This window comes from Psammomys obesus, unplaced genomic scaffold, assembly GCF_907164565.1.
Source record: "Psammomys obesus unplaced genomic scaffold, mPsaObe1.curated_primary_1811, whole genome shotgun sequence".
Lineage (NCBI taxonomy): Eukaryota > Metazoa > Chordata > Mammalia > Rodentia > Muridae > Psammomys > Psammomys obesus.
The window spans coordinates 6,326,565-6,342,919 of record NW_026596155.1 but is presented as its reverse complement, the minus strand read 5'-3'; the positions used below and the strand labels follow the sequence as shown (position 1 = coordinate 6,342,919).

The 16,355-nt window shown below is 39.6% G+C and overlaps 1 protein-coding gene across 1 annotated transcript in view; it reads right to left on the bottom strand.

Moving 5' to 3' along the window:
• Positions 1 to 16,355, bottom strand: part of Antxr2 (ANTXR cell adhesion molecule 2) — a 130,846-nt gene that overhangs the window by 97,866 nt on the left and 16,625 nt on the right. Inside the window, exons 4-7 of the mRNA XM_055594630.1 lie at positions 14,560 to 14,641; positions 13,975 to 14,082; positions 13,724 to 13,792; positions 12,858 to 12,938 (exon numbers count right to left, since the gene is read on the bottom strand). Coding sequence (XP_055450605.1) covers positions 12,858 to 12,938; positions 13,724 to 13,792; positions 13,975 to 14,082; positions 14,560 to 14,641 — 340 coding nt within the window. The remainder of the gene's footprint in view (positions 1 to 12,857; positions 12,939 to 13,723; positions 13,793 to 13,974; positions 14,083 to 14,559; positions 14,642 to 16,355) is intronic.

The window sequence follows — 16,355 nt, the reverse complement described above, 5'->3', positions numbered from 1 at the left end:
GTGCAGGCAAAAATTCATATATATGAAATGAAAGTAACTCATTTTTAAAGAAAATTAACAAACAAACCAAAAAAAAAAAAAAAGAAACCCACAAATTACATTCAAGTAGGGCTTACCCCATGCTAAGGGTGCAAGATGGGCTCAGCACACTAATGCAATACACAGAGACTAAAAAAAAAAAAACAAAAACAAAATTACATCGTCTCAATAGATGTAGAAAGGCCTTCGACATCCCTCTTGATGAAAGCCCTTAAAAACAAAATAAAAAGAATACAATCTAATATACTGAAGATTATGTACAGAAATAAAAAACAGACTCTAATATACTAAAGATTATGTAAAATAATTTCACAGAGAACATAATGGTAAATGGGGAAACACTGAAAACATTTTCTTTAATGTCAGAAATGAGACAAGAGTATCCATTCTCACTGTTCTTGTTTAATGTAGTACTTGAAGCAAAACTAGTGCAAAAAATATAAGAGAAAGAAATTAAAAGGAATACAAACAGGAAAAGAAACATATCAAGGTATCCCTACATGCAGATGACATGATAAATCCTTTCAGAAAAGCCTCATGGTCTAAAGGAAAAATAGGCCACACAGCAGCCTCCCTATACACCGATAAAAACATTCCCGAGAATGAAACACGGGAAACATCAGTCACAATAGCTTCAAGGAAAGAAAAAGACAGGACTAACCCAAAGCAATGAAGTGACAGACCTCTATGTTGAAAATGTTAAGATAGAAAAATGGAAGAAGCCGAAGAAGTTCCTAGAAGACACATTCCAGCCTCCATGTTCAAGGAAAGGAAGAAGACATTGTAAAAACTGCTGTCTAGCTGAAAGCAATCTGCAGATTAGAAATCCCATCAACATGCTAATAAAAATCTTTGCAGTAGTAGAAAAATTAAATTCCAAAATGAGTAGGGAAGCATAAAATCACTGACTATCCAAGATAATGCTTAGTGGACAAAGTAATAGCAGAGGTATCTCAACATTCCTATATACTACAATCCACATGAACTAAAACAGCATCATAATGCCATTTTTTAAAAGGCCAGAATAGAGAACACAGAACATAATTTTTAAAAAGTTATTAAAAATATATTTTGCAAAATGGCACACTCCAATAAATGATGCTGGAAAAACTGGATATCTGCCTTATTTTCCATTTTCCTTATTTTCTGCCTTATGTAGGAATGAGACTCCATCCATGCCTCTCACACTGAACAAACATAAATTCAAAATTAATCGACTTTAATTTAACACCCAAATTCTTGACTCTGCCAGAGGAAACACCAATGAAGAACTTCAAGATGTACACATAGGCAAGATATTTCTGAAAATTAATCCAACAGCACAGAAAGTAACTCCAAGAATTGGCAAGTGGGATCCTGAGAAGTTACAAAGCTCCTGCACAGGCTGGGAAACCATCACCGGACTGAGAAAAATCTTCATGAACTGCACAGCTCACACAGGTTTAATATCCAGTCTATATGAAGAATGTAAAAATTGGGCACCAATAAAATCAAGCTCATCCCGTCAATAAATGGGCTCTTAGATGATATAACCAGTCCTCAAAAGTGAAAGGAGAAGTGGCCAATAAACATGAAAAGTACTCAACATCCTTAGCCATCAGGGAAGCATGAGTTAAAAGCAGTTTAAATTCCGTATTGCTCCCGTTAGAATAGCTGTCATCAAGGAACAAAAAAACAGTGAGGATGTAAAGAAAGAACCTTTGCCTGCTGTTTAGCTGTTTTCCTTCACACTTGCTGACACGGGCATCCACTCTGTTGCGGTCACTGCTGCTGCTGTTCTACTCCCTCACTCGAATTAGAACTCAGCCTCTTTGAGTTCTATGGCATACACACCATACACATGCATGCACACATCCATTCATGAGGGCACACACACACACACACACACACACACACACACATAAATATGCTAGAATGTTTTCTTCAGGAAACACACCGAAAATAGAACCACCACATGACCCTGCCATACCACTCCTGGGTACACGGATGAAGAACTAAAGCCTACATACCACAGAGACACTTGAATGCCCATGTTTATGTGTTCACTGTCCTTAATAGCTACACCTAGATCTACATCAGCAGATGAATGAATAAAGGAAGTGTCACATGCACATGCACCGTGAAACTTCACTCAGCCGAAATTAGATGAATGAGGGCTGAAAAGATGTTCAGTGGTTACAAGTGGATGAGCCTCTGCAGAGGATGTGAGTTCGGCTCCCAGCTCCCATGTTAGGCAGCTCATGACTGCCTGTAACTTCACCTGTGGGGAAATTCAATGCATCTGGCCTCCACAAACACCTCCATTCACGTGCACATATCCACATCCATAGTAAAAAAAAAAAAAATAGTTAATAAAAAGTAAATCTTAAAGGGGAAAAAGAGAATGATACTTGCAGAAAAAATGATTAGAGCTGAAGACGTGCATTCTCTCAGGGGCAGACTCTATCTTTCTCTCTCTCTCTCTCTCTCTCTCTCTCTCTCTCTCTCTGTGTGTGTGTGTGTGTGTGTGTGTGTGTGTACACCAGGTGTCCTGCTGAGGGCTGGTCTTTCATTGTTCTTTCTCTTACTTTCTTTCCTTCTTTTTATGTACCATGGGGCCTCTATGACACTTTTAATCTATATTTGCTCCCCCAGCACAGACTGTGTGGAAGATAAAGATGTAAAATTCCATTAGGGAGAGGTCAAGGAGGAGTCACTGTTGGACTACACAGCACAATTTGTAACTCTTGTGTTTATAAGCTTGTGAAGAATTACGATGGAAAACAGACTGACAAACAGGATTTTGTAAAGCCTCTACGTTCCAATATGTTCTTCCGACCTTCTAATCAAGTGCCTGTGTTTAAATACCTTTGTTCAAACTCCCTCCTATTTAAGATTTGTTTGCAAAGCCTCTTGTAAAAAGGGAAGGAGAAAGCTGGGAATGGTGGCACACGCCTGTAATCCCAGCTCTCAAGGAAGGAGAGGCAGGCAGATCACTGTGAGTTCGAGGCCAGCCTGGTCTAAAAAGTGAATCCTGGAAAGCCAAGAAATCCTATTTTGAAAAACAGAAAAAATGAGGGGGGGGGGGGAGAGGTTTCTAGTAACATGCAAAAATTCAAAGTGCAAAAATACATCATCTTTTCCAAATCATGTCATGGAATAAAACTTCTGGTGGATTTAAGAGGCAGAGGCAGGCAGATCTCTGAGTTCAAGATCAGCCTGGTTCAGAACAGCCAGGGCTATACAGAAAAACCCTGTCTCTAAACAAACAAATAAAACACAAATAAATAAATAGAAATTGCTGGTGGACTAATTGCCGTGTCCCTTACAAATGGTAACTGCTGATATTCTGTTGATTCAAACTATAAAAATTCAATACATTACTGGTACAATTCAAAAGTCAGAATAATCTGAATAGCTTGTGAAATTGCAAGTACTAGTTATATGGAATTTCTCTATTTGAGGAGAGCAAAGGAAAGAATAAGAGAAGGCTGTGTAGTCTCGAATCTGGATTAGTCTGGGTTAGCAGCACAGCCAGATGCAGTGAGAAGAAGCAGCTGTGGCAGCTACCGGCTGGCCTCCTTGAAGGTGGGGACATAGAAGTAGATGTCACTACTGTCGGAATGATGTTTCTCCCCGAGCACAATAAGCACGGTCCAAATTAATTTGGATCGCACCTCCTCTGTCCCATGCAGCACCAGGCTGTAGACTTTCAGTATAGACTGGGTTCTTCGCTAGCAACCAAGGGGCAGACACGCCCTCTGAGCATGGAGCTGTCATAGAACTGGAGATTGGGAACCAACTCTAAGCCCAGCTATTTCAGGAATTCTGCTGTCTGTCCACAATGAGTGCATTATCTTGGCTTTCATATGACACTGTTGTTAAAGAACCAACCCTTCCGGAGGAAAAAAACAGATTTCAGAATATATTCAAACCATGACATGAGGGCCAAATGCAAAATAATAAAACAAAGACAAAAAAGAATAAAGTAGCAACATAAAATCATAAATTTAGTCTAATACTATCTTTTTCATGTAGGATGTACAAAAAGAGAAAAGGGATACCAAACCCTATCTGCTTAGTTTTCGGTGGGAGTGTTTTGGGGGAGTATTGTTTTGTTTTGTTACTCTGTCTCCCTGTTTGTTGTTTGTTTATTTGCTTGTTTGTTTTGAGATAGGGTCTCCTGTGGCCCAAACCAGGCTATGAAGATAACAGTGACTTTCTGAGAATTTTAGAGCAAACTCTAAGTGGTTGGGTTACAAGAATGTACCACCAGGCCCAGCTTTCTGAGTTAATTTTTGTAATAATGTGTGTGTGTGTGTGTGTGTGTGAGAGAGAGAGAGAGAGAGAGAGAGAGAGAGAGAGAGAGAGAGGAGGGCATCAGATCTCCTGGAGCTGGAGTTACTGGCAGCAGTGAGCTGCCAAGTATGGATGCCAGGAATCAAATCCTAGTCCTCTGAAAGAGCAGCAAGCACTCTTAACCGTCTTAACTAAGCCATGTCTCCATTCCTACAGTTTTGAATATCATTTCCAAATAATCAGGCTTCTCCTCCAAAATAGATTGTTTCCTTAGATTTAAATTCACATATGACCCACATTCTCCAACGTGTTCACACTTCTGTTAAACACCCTAAATAATAATTATCTAGCTGATTGGAGTAGAATTCATTGAGAGAGGATGATCACAAATAATTGACCACTATTCCAGCCATGTCCTTGACACAGAACTGCTTGTGTCTGTGGAACATAGCGTGCCAGCAAATATCAGTAGGGTAATAACAGAACCTTTAGAAACAAGCATTTTAATCTTCTGACTCACTGAGCAGATGGAAGGTACAGGAATGGATCCCAAATACAAAAGGCTCAAACCTTAAATCTTGCAAGGGGGAAAAAAAATCACTGAGTGGCAGTGGCTTTAAAGTCCCAATAATGCGAAGCTTTGGTAGCTCGCCATACGTGTGCCCAAAGCAAGCAGCCACGGAACTGGACCAATCTCATCACAGTCCTTCCTTGTGCCTTTTTATGATCCAGATATGTGACTGATGTTTTCTCTATGGTTGCAAAACATCCCTACCAATTATAGCTCAATTAAGACCAATGCTGTTTACTATCGCATGCTTTGGTGATTTAGAGACGCTTTGGCCCTTGAGAATATCCATTACCCAGGACAGCACACAACACTCTGACCTGTTTCTCAATGTGGATTCTCCCTTCTCTTGCAAGCTAACCAGTAACAAAAAGCCTAAATGACAAATTTCTAACTAATGTTTCCTGTCTTTTACTGTTTTCAACTGAGAATGAAGCATGCCCACAATTCTGAATCTACTGTGCCGGGATAGTAAGGACTGGGGACCGAAGCATCAAGGTTAGCATTGAGGAGGCCAGCTGTCCAGGAGGCGGGAAGGTCTTTCTCACCTGGACTCCATGGAAGAAACAGAATACATGTGAGGAAAACAAACAAATAAACAAACAAAAAACAGCCTTGGGAGAACTGGTGCCATGTAAATATCGTGTGTGTGTGTGTGTGTGTGTGTGTGTGTGTGTGTGTGTGTTTAATGATCATGCCTGTGCAGACTCAACACTTTGGGTCCCTTTCTCCCTCTGCCTGCTAGTGCATTCCTGTTCTCTTGCACGCATTTAAACGGTCTCTATTTCTGTTTCTAACCATGTTCCCTAGTACAATTATTTGCTCTGAGAAATAAGAACACTGGTGTCCTGGGATACCTACCAGTGCCCCTGTTGCAGCTCTGGCAATACTGTTAGTAAAAATGAGCCCAAATGGCAAGGGTAAGGTGACATGAACTTCCTGTGCACCTGGGAGCTTCAGCTTTATACCACAGCGCTATTGCTGTCCCGTTTCACCAAAGCACAGGAAACTGACGAGAGAGTGGTGCACGGTAACTGGAGTATCCATTTCAGAACCTAAAGAAACTGATCTGTGGCACATTTTTCGCAGTGATGAATTATTTCTTAGTGCCCAGAATTTCCCATCTCTATGTTTTACTCATTAAAAGTGTTATTTGTTCCATCTGATCTTACACAAATTGGTACTAGTAGATAAAATGTTTTTCTGTGAAATAGTGATCGAAGAGTCGTATCACTAGTTCTATCTGCTTCTCAAGTATGTATTCCTTAAAAGCGGTGAGGTTTGACAAGACTGAGGAACATGTCCATCTTTGTAGCAAGAACATGGAAAAGTGTCTGTATTTAATACACACAAAGGCTTCTCTTACAAGTTAGGATGCAACTCAGTGTTAGAACATTTGCTATAACGTTTGAGAGGGCTAGGTTTAAAAAAAAAAACAAAAAACTCCAGCATCACAATACACACACACACACACACACGTACGCATACATGCATGCCTGCCACATACACATACACAAACCTGCCCACATGCACATACATTCACAAACACATGTACACACGTCATCAGGATTTGAGGGGAAACAAGATATAACTGAGAAATCACACTTTGGCACCATAGTTTAGACTCCATAGTGCACTGATCATGTATTTCAGCCACTTTTCTCTGCCTTCCTTTTTTATTAACCCTGAGTTTCTACTCAATTCCCCTGGGCCCAAGGGGAGGGCTTTGCAAGCCTAAGAATCTGAGTTGACCTCTAGAGCCCATATAAAAGGGCAGGTGCTGTGGTGGTATGTGAGATGGATCCCTGAAGCTCCCTGACCTTGCATCGCAGTTCACTTAAAGCTCTAGTCCAAAGAGAACACAACTGTGTCTCAAACACAACGATGGTGAGCAGCAACCTGGGTCTTCTGAGGTCTACAAGCACACGCAGACCCACACACTTGAACAAGGACACACACAACACAAATGACAACACAAGTCTAGTTGGCGCTTCCAGGCTAATGTTAACAAACAGAATGCTGTCGTTTAATTTTGTTTGGGTTGCCTAGTGCCACGAGGCTAGTTTTCTTGCAGAAAAGCATAAATCTGCAATTAATTGTTCATTCAAAGTGGGTTAGATTTCTTTAAAGTTCCAATGAAAGTTTTGTTAAGGAACATGTTAAGTGTGCATATTAAATGTAAAATTACAAAGGTTGTTTACTAAAGTGAACAATTTACTTTCTTCATTTTCATCTTTAGGAAAAGAGAACTTAGGATACAATTGTTGTCTGGTTTAGAGTATTTTTAACAACTTAAACGTGTTCAGATATTATAGTGGGGCTGTGCTAGTCACTGATTTCTTTCTCACCTGGAACACTTTTTTATCTTCCTTTTCTATGGATAATGACTCCTTTCTACTGGAGACATTATCTCCTACTGCAAATAGCCTTAGTGGAGTTACTGATAATACCTTGTTGACCAAAACTTCAAGCCAGGGGAACAAAGGTGGATATTACACCAAGTGGTCTAAATGATTCCAACATCATATCATGCATCCATTGACTAGGACGGAGTTCTGTTCTGATTGAGAGCTGGGATCTTAATGGTCTCAGTAGTGGTTACTTTCCAATGGGCTTCCAGACTAAGGACAATCACTGCCATGTTCTGTAGTCCTTACGCGCTACCATCCTCCACACAGGAAAGAATCAATAAATAAAGCCATAGGCAAAATTCACACTATGGATCCAGCTATCCCTCGGACAGTTTGCTTTTCTGGATTACCCAGTTTGACAGATCAAAATCTTTTTCACTCTTATACTAGGAGTAAATGAATTCTTACCATCTGTGATTCAGACAGTCTCTTTAATAGAGTGCAGCATAAATACCAGGGTGAAGTTAAAGCCACGCAGAACCAAAGTCAAATGTTTAATGTTCAAACACTGCATAGCTATCTACAGTAATAAGGAGCTGACTTCTCTGTAGGCTGTGAGTTCTACTATAACTGAAGCTATATGAGGTATTCCTTAGAAAAAAAATGTACTTAGGGGTAGGAAAGGAACTTGGCACATAATGGCAGAGGCTGGTAAATGAAGCAATGGAGGCTAACAGTAAGCTTTAGACTGCGTGGTGTTTTACGCATAGTTAGGGCACTGTATTTTATTTGTCTTGCCTTATTAACATAGCCTTTCTGAAAAAGCAACGCCTCACTTTAAATAGTTTGTTAATTCTGTCACAGCTTATGTATTTCAGCCATGGGTATCATTCTTCATACTGTAGTTGTTCCTCCATTTTGACTGCCAATGCAGTATCCTACTAACAAGATTAATTTTTTTCTACTTAGTAGCTTGAGTAAATGAAGACTAAGAAAGTTTTGTGACGTCACATAATGGGGAGAACGTCTGCGTCTAACCCCTAGTATGATCACACTGTAGCTAATGACCAGCACCCTGAAAACTGATTCCCAGTTTTGAGTAAATCTTGTCAGTTTGGTTGGTTCTCTCCTCAGATGAAATCTTTACAGTTGCTCAAGCTCTGCTCTTGTTGTCAACCGTGATTTTACAAATTCAGGTTGCCCAGCTAAGATGCTCCCTAACGTCACTGTGCCTACTGAGGACGGTTGTTAGTCCCCAGCTTCTCCCCTTGCCAAGAGAGAAACGAGTGTGCAGTATCTCCCCTTTCTGTTATAACATAATTTTAGACCCAGTCAGATTTTTTTTTCAAATAAAGCAGCAATGACTATTACTAAGAACAGTGTAGCTCCAAATGCCAACCGAAGTTTTTACTTCCAACACTATGAATGGAGTGACTTTTTTAAATCTATGCTGTATAGTTTCTCTTAGAAAGCATCTATTGTGGTGCTGTTTTAATATCCTTCCTGGGATCATTCTCTTCCTATTTATGCATACGTACTAGATGGTAGGGTTTTTTTGTTTTTCCAAACAAATGCTTATTCATCACTGTCACCTTGAATGTACTGAGCTTAAGTTCTGGATCACAGTTACTCTACGAAGCCAGTATCACAATGGATTCCTCTCTTTCTGTTTAATCTTTCCAAGACACTTATGGAAAACAAAACCTGTGCAAATGATTTCAAGTAGTGAAACATCCATGGAACTATTTTGAAAAAAAATAAAAGCAAAGGAGTTTCTACTCAGCATTTTTATTTTTCCTCTTTCAAGACTGTCCACCAACCTGTGGCTTTGTTTTATTTTTATCTTTTCTTCCACAGCACTGCATAATGAATCATGGGGTAATCACAAGTTCAGTCTGACTTTTAGTAGTTCAAATAAAATTTCATTTTCAAATATAAATCTTGTGATCATTCCCACAAGAAACCAAAAACAATTCTAATGACTATATTTTTTAAGTAATCTAAAGTTTTTTTTAAAGAATTATATGTTTGTCTGAGGTCAGTGTGGTGGGAGAAATAACAAAAGAGAGTGTAATGGCTCAATCTTAAAATTTTCCAGCCTTAACATTTAACCTGTCCTACCATTTTCTAAGGGACATTCCCCGCTGGGAAGTTTTCTCAGGGTCATTTGGATTTCTTTTTCTGTTGATCTCTTCTGTTGTGCTGAGTAAACTTCCCATTCTGTATAAGAATCTTTCACTCTGTCTTCAGCGAGTGATCCATCTTAGGAGCCAAATGCCGATATTACACCTGACTATCTTTTTTTGCTCCTTTAGTACTGTGATCCAGTGAGCTTTCAGGTTTTGCTAACTTTTACACTATCCAAATTTACAACTTTATTAGTAGTCTATCACAGATATAATGACAACAGCAGTAAAACAGCCCCTGGGAGTCCATGCAGCATGAATTAATTATATGGCTGAAGGTTCAGGCTTACCCTACTCTTGACTTCATTCTGAGCAGAGAAGAGAATCTCTTGAGTGCTTCCTTAATTAGTTCCTCGCCTTGGTTTTATTCTGAACAAACTAAAAATCCCCGGCCTTAAGGAAGTCTGATTCTTTGAGTATGTACTTTTCTCATGATACCTGCCTCTGAGTTGCAATGGAGATTCCTCGAATGAAATTGTGCCCCTTTTGTGAATATGGTGTCCTGAAATTTCTATGTAACTTTGACATGGCAAATTCACATCTCATTACCATACAGTTTCAGACTGAATCCTGATCCCATGACCTGAAGATTCAGAAGCAGTGTTAGCCAAAGCCTTCACATCGACTCTCACAGCATCTAAGCATCTTTGTTATGGTACGCTTACTGAATCCAATCCCCGTTCAGTCATGTGAATACAACCCTCACACAATTACTTTGACATACGCATTGCTGAACACCTTTCTTTACAGGTTGCCCCACAGACAGAGCAAGTGCTTCATCTTCTGTAGCCGTGGATCGCTTTCCTAGCCACCCACTAAGTGTTTCCAAGTGCAGCCTTTCTGCCCTCAAGAACACTTGACCATCTAATGAAATATGACTCATCCACAGGTGAAACGTGAAACCCAGACAAACTGCATTACGGGATATATTCCAAGTCACATGGCTTCCTAGCAGCAGGTTGGAAGTCATGCCTGGTCCTCCTACTGGCAACAACCGACTGTCTCCACCCTTTTATCATCCCTCACAATGACAACTGTAAGAGAATGTGAACACACGACTCCATCCTATAAATAGCCCTATCCATTACTCCTTGTTGTTCTTCCTAAATCTTCATGACCATCATACAAATCATAGGCTCCAAATGAACCTTACATTTCACTTATGAAGCGAAACCCATCCAAGTATGTGTAAATCTTCATCTTAATCCATGCCACCTGCCAACAATTATTCTTTAAATCACTGAGCTCAGACATTCTAGTCATGTGTGCTTTGTTTATAGTTACAGCTACTCCAGTAGTCAGAGACCAGTTCAAATCCCACCATGAAAAGCTGCTATGACTTCACATACCCAAACCAACTCCATTCTTATGTTAATTTACATTTTAACCATATTAGCATCTGACACCAATTCTAATCTTAGTTTCTTTTCAATCCCCTGAGATGACTACTACTCCTCTCACTTATCTGAAAGACTTAGTGGTTTTGTTTATCCCATTTGCTTAGCTTTATTTAAATACACTACACAACACACTTTCAGTGACTGACTAGTTTGGGAAAGCATAATGAACAGAAGAATATTCTTTATTTGTCCTCACTCTGTGAAAGATATACTATATTTATTTTAAATAACAAATATATATTTCAAATAAGGCAATAGTGTGTAACTACAAAATATGATTCAAGTTTAAGGAAAAGTAGGGGGTCTTATATATTCTTAGGGACTGTTCAACTTCTGTCCTTAAGAAGAGATGAAGTATTTGTGTTCTGTCTTATTTGTACAAGGAGATCCAGAGCCCCAAGCTCTCATCACATGGATTAACACTTCAGCTATTATTGAGTCTGGATTGTGTGTAATGGCTTCAGCTTCTACCTGCAGCTCCTGCAAGGTTTCCCAGAAGCCTGCGCCCTTGGGGTAACAGAGCAGCTGCCACAAAACTGTGCTGCTATCCTGGCACCATACCCATTAGCACCTTCCAGATCTGACGTAAGTGATAAGACAAAAATTTGGGTCTAAAATACAACTCTTTCCAATGCCCTGCTGATTCTCTCCATGTAACTTATCCAAGCTAACATCCACCAAGGCTACACTGCACTTGAGTCGCATTCTAAAGCTTCCCTGAAAGGAAAACAACTGTATTTCTAGCCCACAACAATAGTTTTGGAAAACTAGGCTATCATCTAGAAGATCTAAATTAAGCTTCCTATGCATAGGACAACAAAAATAAAAATAAAAGGAAGTAATCCAGAGAGGTTTTAACATGCACATCCTTAAGCATAATAATAAAAAAAAAATCTATTAAAAATATACTCCACTGACCAGTTTATTGTGAGTCAATTATTCATCCCTCTCCTTCGATTTTAAAATTTTACATCATGTTATTTACCCTGAACTTAGCCACAAACGTAACTATTTTTCACACCTCGATTTTTCTCTAAAAATCAAAAATAACAATCCACTAGAATCCTGCAATGATTTCATCTCTGTTCCATTCTGCATTTACATTTGGGATGTCCACTAGGTGTGACGGAACCAGAGTATATGTCTTCTCTAAAACCTCCATTCGTTTTTGTAAAGCCTTCAAACTACTGAAACTAAAGTCAACAAATCTTACCCTGTCGGTGTAAGGAGCACGATCTTCAAGGGGGAATTTAAAATACCTGAAGCAAATGTTGGAAGTGAGATACTTCTCCCTTTTATAAATGCCTAAAGATTACAGGAAAAGATTTTGCTTAGAGAATATAGATTCACTTGCAGTTTAGGGTGATGTTTACCAAATATCATAAATACTTAATAACAACTGTTCCTAGTGCTTCTAGGAAAAGGCAGTAAAATGAAACATAAACCTCTGCAGCACGAGCCAGGAGCCCGACTCCAAATTTCATTCCTCACCTTCGCCGCCAGACCCCGCTTGGGAGAGCCCAGAGTCTAACAGTCACCAGGGAAGACTCTCCGGAATCCCAAACAGAAATATTATGTGCTCCAGGGAAACTATTAATCATTTAAATGGGGGGGGGCAGCTGCAGTCAAATTCTCAGCCACAGGATCAAGTTGCCCAACTAATCGGTAAGCAGGCTTGGAGGAGGCAGTCATCACACATTCCAATCAAAATTTTTATTTTACACTTCTCCTATAAAGCCTGGGGAAGCTCTAAAGGTAGAAGATGGTTTAACTCCATGATGAAAGGGTAGAGGTGTCAGGGACAATTTCTGAAAATCCTGAACCAGAAATCTCAGCCCAGGATCACAGAGCACGTGTGGCTGACAGTGGCAAGGCTCAAAGACAAGAAAATCCAGATCCCTGGGATTACTTCACCTTGGCAACAACACTCTCCTTTCGCTAAATACTGCCCAACTGCTCCACATGTGAGAATGGCTCTTACAGCTTAAAAGGATTGTAAAGTTATCAGCCTTCTGCACCTCAGAGGCATACTCACAGAATTGATGATCCCTTTAAGAGCTTGAAATCCGCCTTTAACAGGAAAAACTTGGTCCTTGGAATCAGCAATTTTTTCAAGCTTTAGAAAGAAGATGAAAGCTTAAGGGAAAGTTGAAACACACAGCCCTTTATAATTTAAACCCACATCAAAAATTGTTTTGGTTACATCCATCTGAAAAAATACTGCCTATAACTCATTCACTGTGGCAGAGTACATTTGTTTTAATTATCATATGTGTGTGTGCACATATACTCACAAATATACACACAAGACAGTGTCCTATAAATATAAAGTGAAATTAAAATTCAAGGGCAAGAACTGATGGCGAGGAGATCAACTTCCCTCCAGAGCTACTACAGTGAAATGATCTGAGGTCACTGGCTACGAAACAGAAGCAGAGTAGGAGTCTAGTTGCTGTTGGTAGCAGGGAAGTCTGGAATTTTAGCCATCACTCACACAAAAATTTAAATGTAAAATGATCTATGAAAAAATAGGATGATATGAAAAATCTTAAGGATTTCTAAATGGACTCTTCAAATTCCTACACGTGAGAAAATTTCAAATCAGAATAAGAATTCTAGATAAAACCATTACCATTCTCTCACTGACTAAGGGAAAGGGACATTCACGTGGTATGCATGTTAACATTTGTCTTCTTGCAAGACCCACACCAGATAAATACTCAAGAAATTTATTTTGAGTTTTGCTTTCCATAACAAGACCTATGAACATTCTGACATTTTAGGAGAGCTCAAAACACATTCATTTCATGCAAAATCTCCATAAGTCACAGCCGAAGAGCTCATTTAAATACATTTAAAGCAAGTTAGTGAGTTACAGTTTCCAGCTCTGTTGTAGCTCACCTGAGCTTGTTCAAAATCGAGGACCCCAACACAGTAAACACTAGCACCAAGTGACCTGGACTTCTTTGCCTATGAAAAAATAAAAATAAGAAAGGGAGGGAAGGTGGAAGGGAGGAAGGGAGAGAGGGAGGAAGGGAAGGAGGGAGGGAGGGAGGGAGGGAGGGGAGCTCAAATAAGCTACGTGTGCGCGTGTGCGCACACACACGAAGTGCAACAGTGGAGGTGCACACAGAATCAGCTTCGGCACTCACCTCGTTCTCTGCATACTGTGGCACCAGGCCGTCCAGCTTACCATCCGTCAGTGCAATTATGATACTGGAAGTTTTTAAGCCTCCTGCATTTTGAATTTGTTCATTTACCTGAAAATGAAGTATAATTATACAACTCACAATTGGATTTTAACTTTTAGACAGCGCGGTCTATGGGGCTGAATTTGTAGGTGTGACAAAATAAAGATATTAAGGGCTACAAAATAATGCATATACATTTATAAGTACTAATTTATAAAAATGAGCATTTGTGTTAACCTTTTTATTTGCAATATGTGCCTAGTTGTATAAAGTGTCGCTACACTACTCCTGGGTTCCTGTGATGACACTTTTTATACCTATGATTGATTGATTTGAAACTAACCCCAGAGGGAAACAGATTTGTTAGAAGGCAAAATGCAAACAAACTGTTCCTATCAACAGTCACAGTAAATGGTGTTTCATACCAGTCTCATGTCTAGAATGACTAAACCATTGGAAAAATAGACATGAACATGTGAAGGGATTTTTTTCCGTATATAATTAGAAGCCACTCTCTCCCACAAGTCCAAATGTAAAGCAACTTACAAGTTTTAGTCCTTCATGGATGTATGTATCTCCAGCTGGCTGGACAGCTTTTAAATCCTCCAGTCCTTTGTCAATTTTGTATCTGAAAGAGGAGATTGAGCAAAGACCATAACAAACACTTTCTGAGTCACCTAAGTCTCCACCAGTAAGAAACAAAAGAAAAGATGTAGCCTGGTTGGAACTGTTAAGTTTGAACAAGCATGTGTCAACCACAACTAGTTTGAACTGTTCACTTTGCAGAAATCCTTTTTTGTTTTGCTTTGTTTTTGTTCTTGGAGACAGGGTTTCTCTGTGTAGCCCTGCCTGTCCTGGAACTTGCTCTGTAGACGGGGTTGGCCACGAACTCACAGAGATCCACTTGCCTCTGCCCCACAAGTGCTGGGATTAAAGGTGTATGTCCCCAACACCACTTGGCTTAAAGTGTTCATTTTAAAGCTACAGAGAAGGATATCATAAAAATTTTTTTTTGATTCTTAGTTTTTAACAGGGTCAAAAAAAGTGTCTTTTTACATGTAAATCTGGAACTATCAACAGATTTAATATCCTTCAAAAAAACAAAAATAAAAAACAGTGAGTAATGGCCATCTCACTGGGAATGTCTGACAAAAGAGGTGGATTATCATCCTGAGTGAGGTATCCCAGAAGCAGAAAGACACACGCGGTACATACTCACTTATAAGTGCATATTAGACATATAATATAGGATAATCATACTAAAATCTGTACACCTAAGGAATCAGAGCAAGAAGGAAGACCCTGGGTAAGATGCTCAATCTTCATTCAGAAAGGCAAACACGTAATGGACATCTGAAGAGGGAGAAAACAGGGAACAGGACAGGAGCCTACCACAGAGGGCCTCTGAAAGACTCTACCCAACAGGATATCAAAACATATGCTGAGACTCATAGCCAAACTTTGGGCAGAGCACAGGGAATCTTATGAAAGAAGGGACAGGAACTCCACAAGGAGAGCAACATAACCAAAATATCTGGGCACACGGGTCTTTTCTGAGACTGATATTCCAAACAAGGACCACGCATGGAGATAACCTAGAACCCCTGCTCAGATGTAGCCCATGGCAACTTAGTGTCCAAGAGGGTTCCCCAATAATGGGAAGAGGGACTGTCTCTGACATGAACTCAGTGGCTGGCTCTTTGATCACCTCCCCTTGATGGGGTGTACCTTACCAAGTCACAGAGGAAGACAATGCAGCCACTCCTGATGAAACCTGATAGACTAGGGTCAGATGGAAGGGGAGAGGACCTTCCCTATCATTGGACTCAGGGAGGGGCATGGGAGGAGATGAGGGAGGGAGGGTAGGATTGGGAAGGGACTAGAGAGGGGGTTACAGCTGGGATACAAAGTGAATAAACTGTAATTAATAAAAATAAAATAAAATTTAAAAAAAATGATAGGATCAATATCAAAGAGCATTTTGGATTCTTAGAAAGAAATTTCAGGTGTACATTATACGTACATGCTTTTGTGTGTGGCGCATGGTTACCATAACATTAATTATAACATAAAATTAATAAATATATTTACATTTAAATAAGCCATGCACCAGTGTGTCACACATTTTAAAAGTAACTTATTGATTATATTTTAATAGCATTACAAATTTTTTTATCATATACATCCAGGCTCCACAAGTTTCAAAGTCTAAATAAGTCTAACTAAATTTCCTGTTTCGATAGATTCTCCCAAAGGAGGTCAGCTGCCTCTTCTAATGCTTGGTTTAAAAAATCTACCTACTCAAAGCTGCTAACTGATTTCACTACACTCAGCTTCTGTGC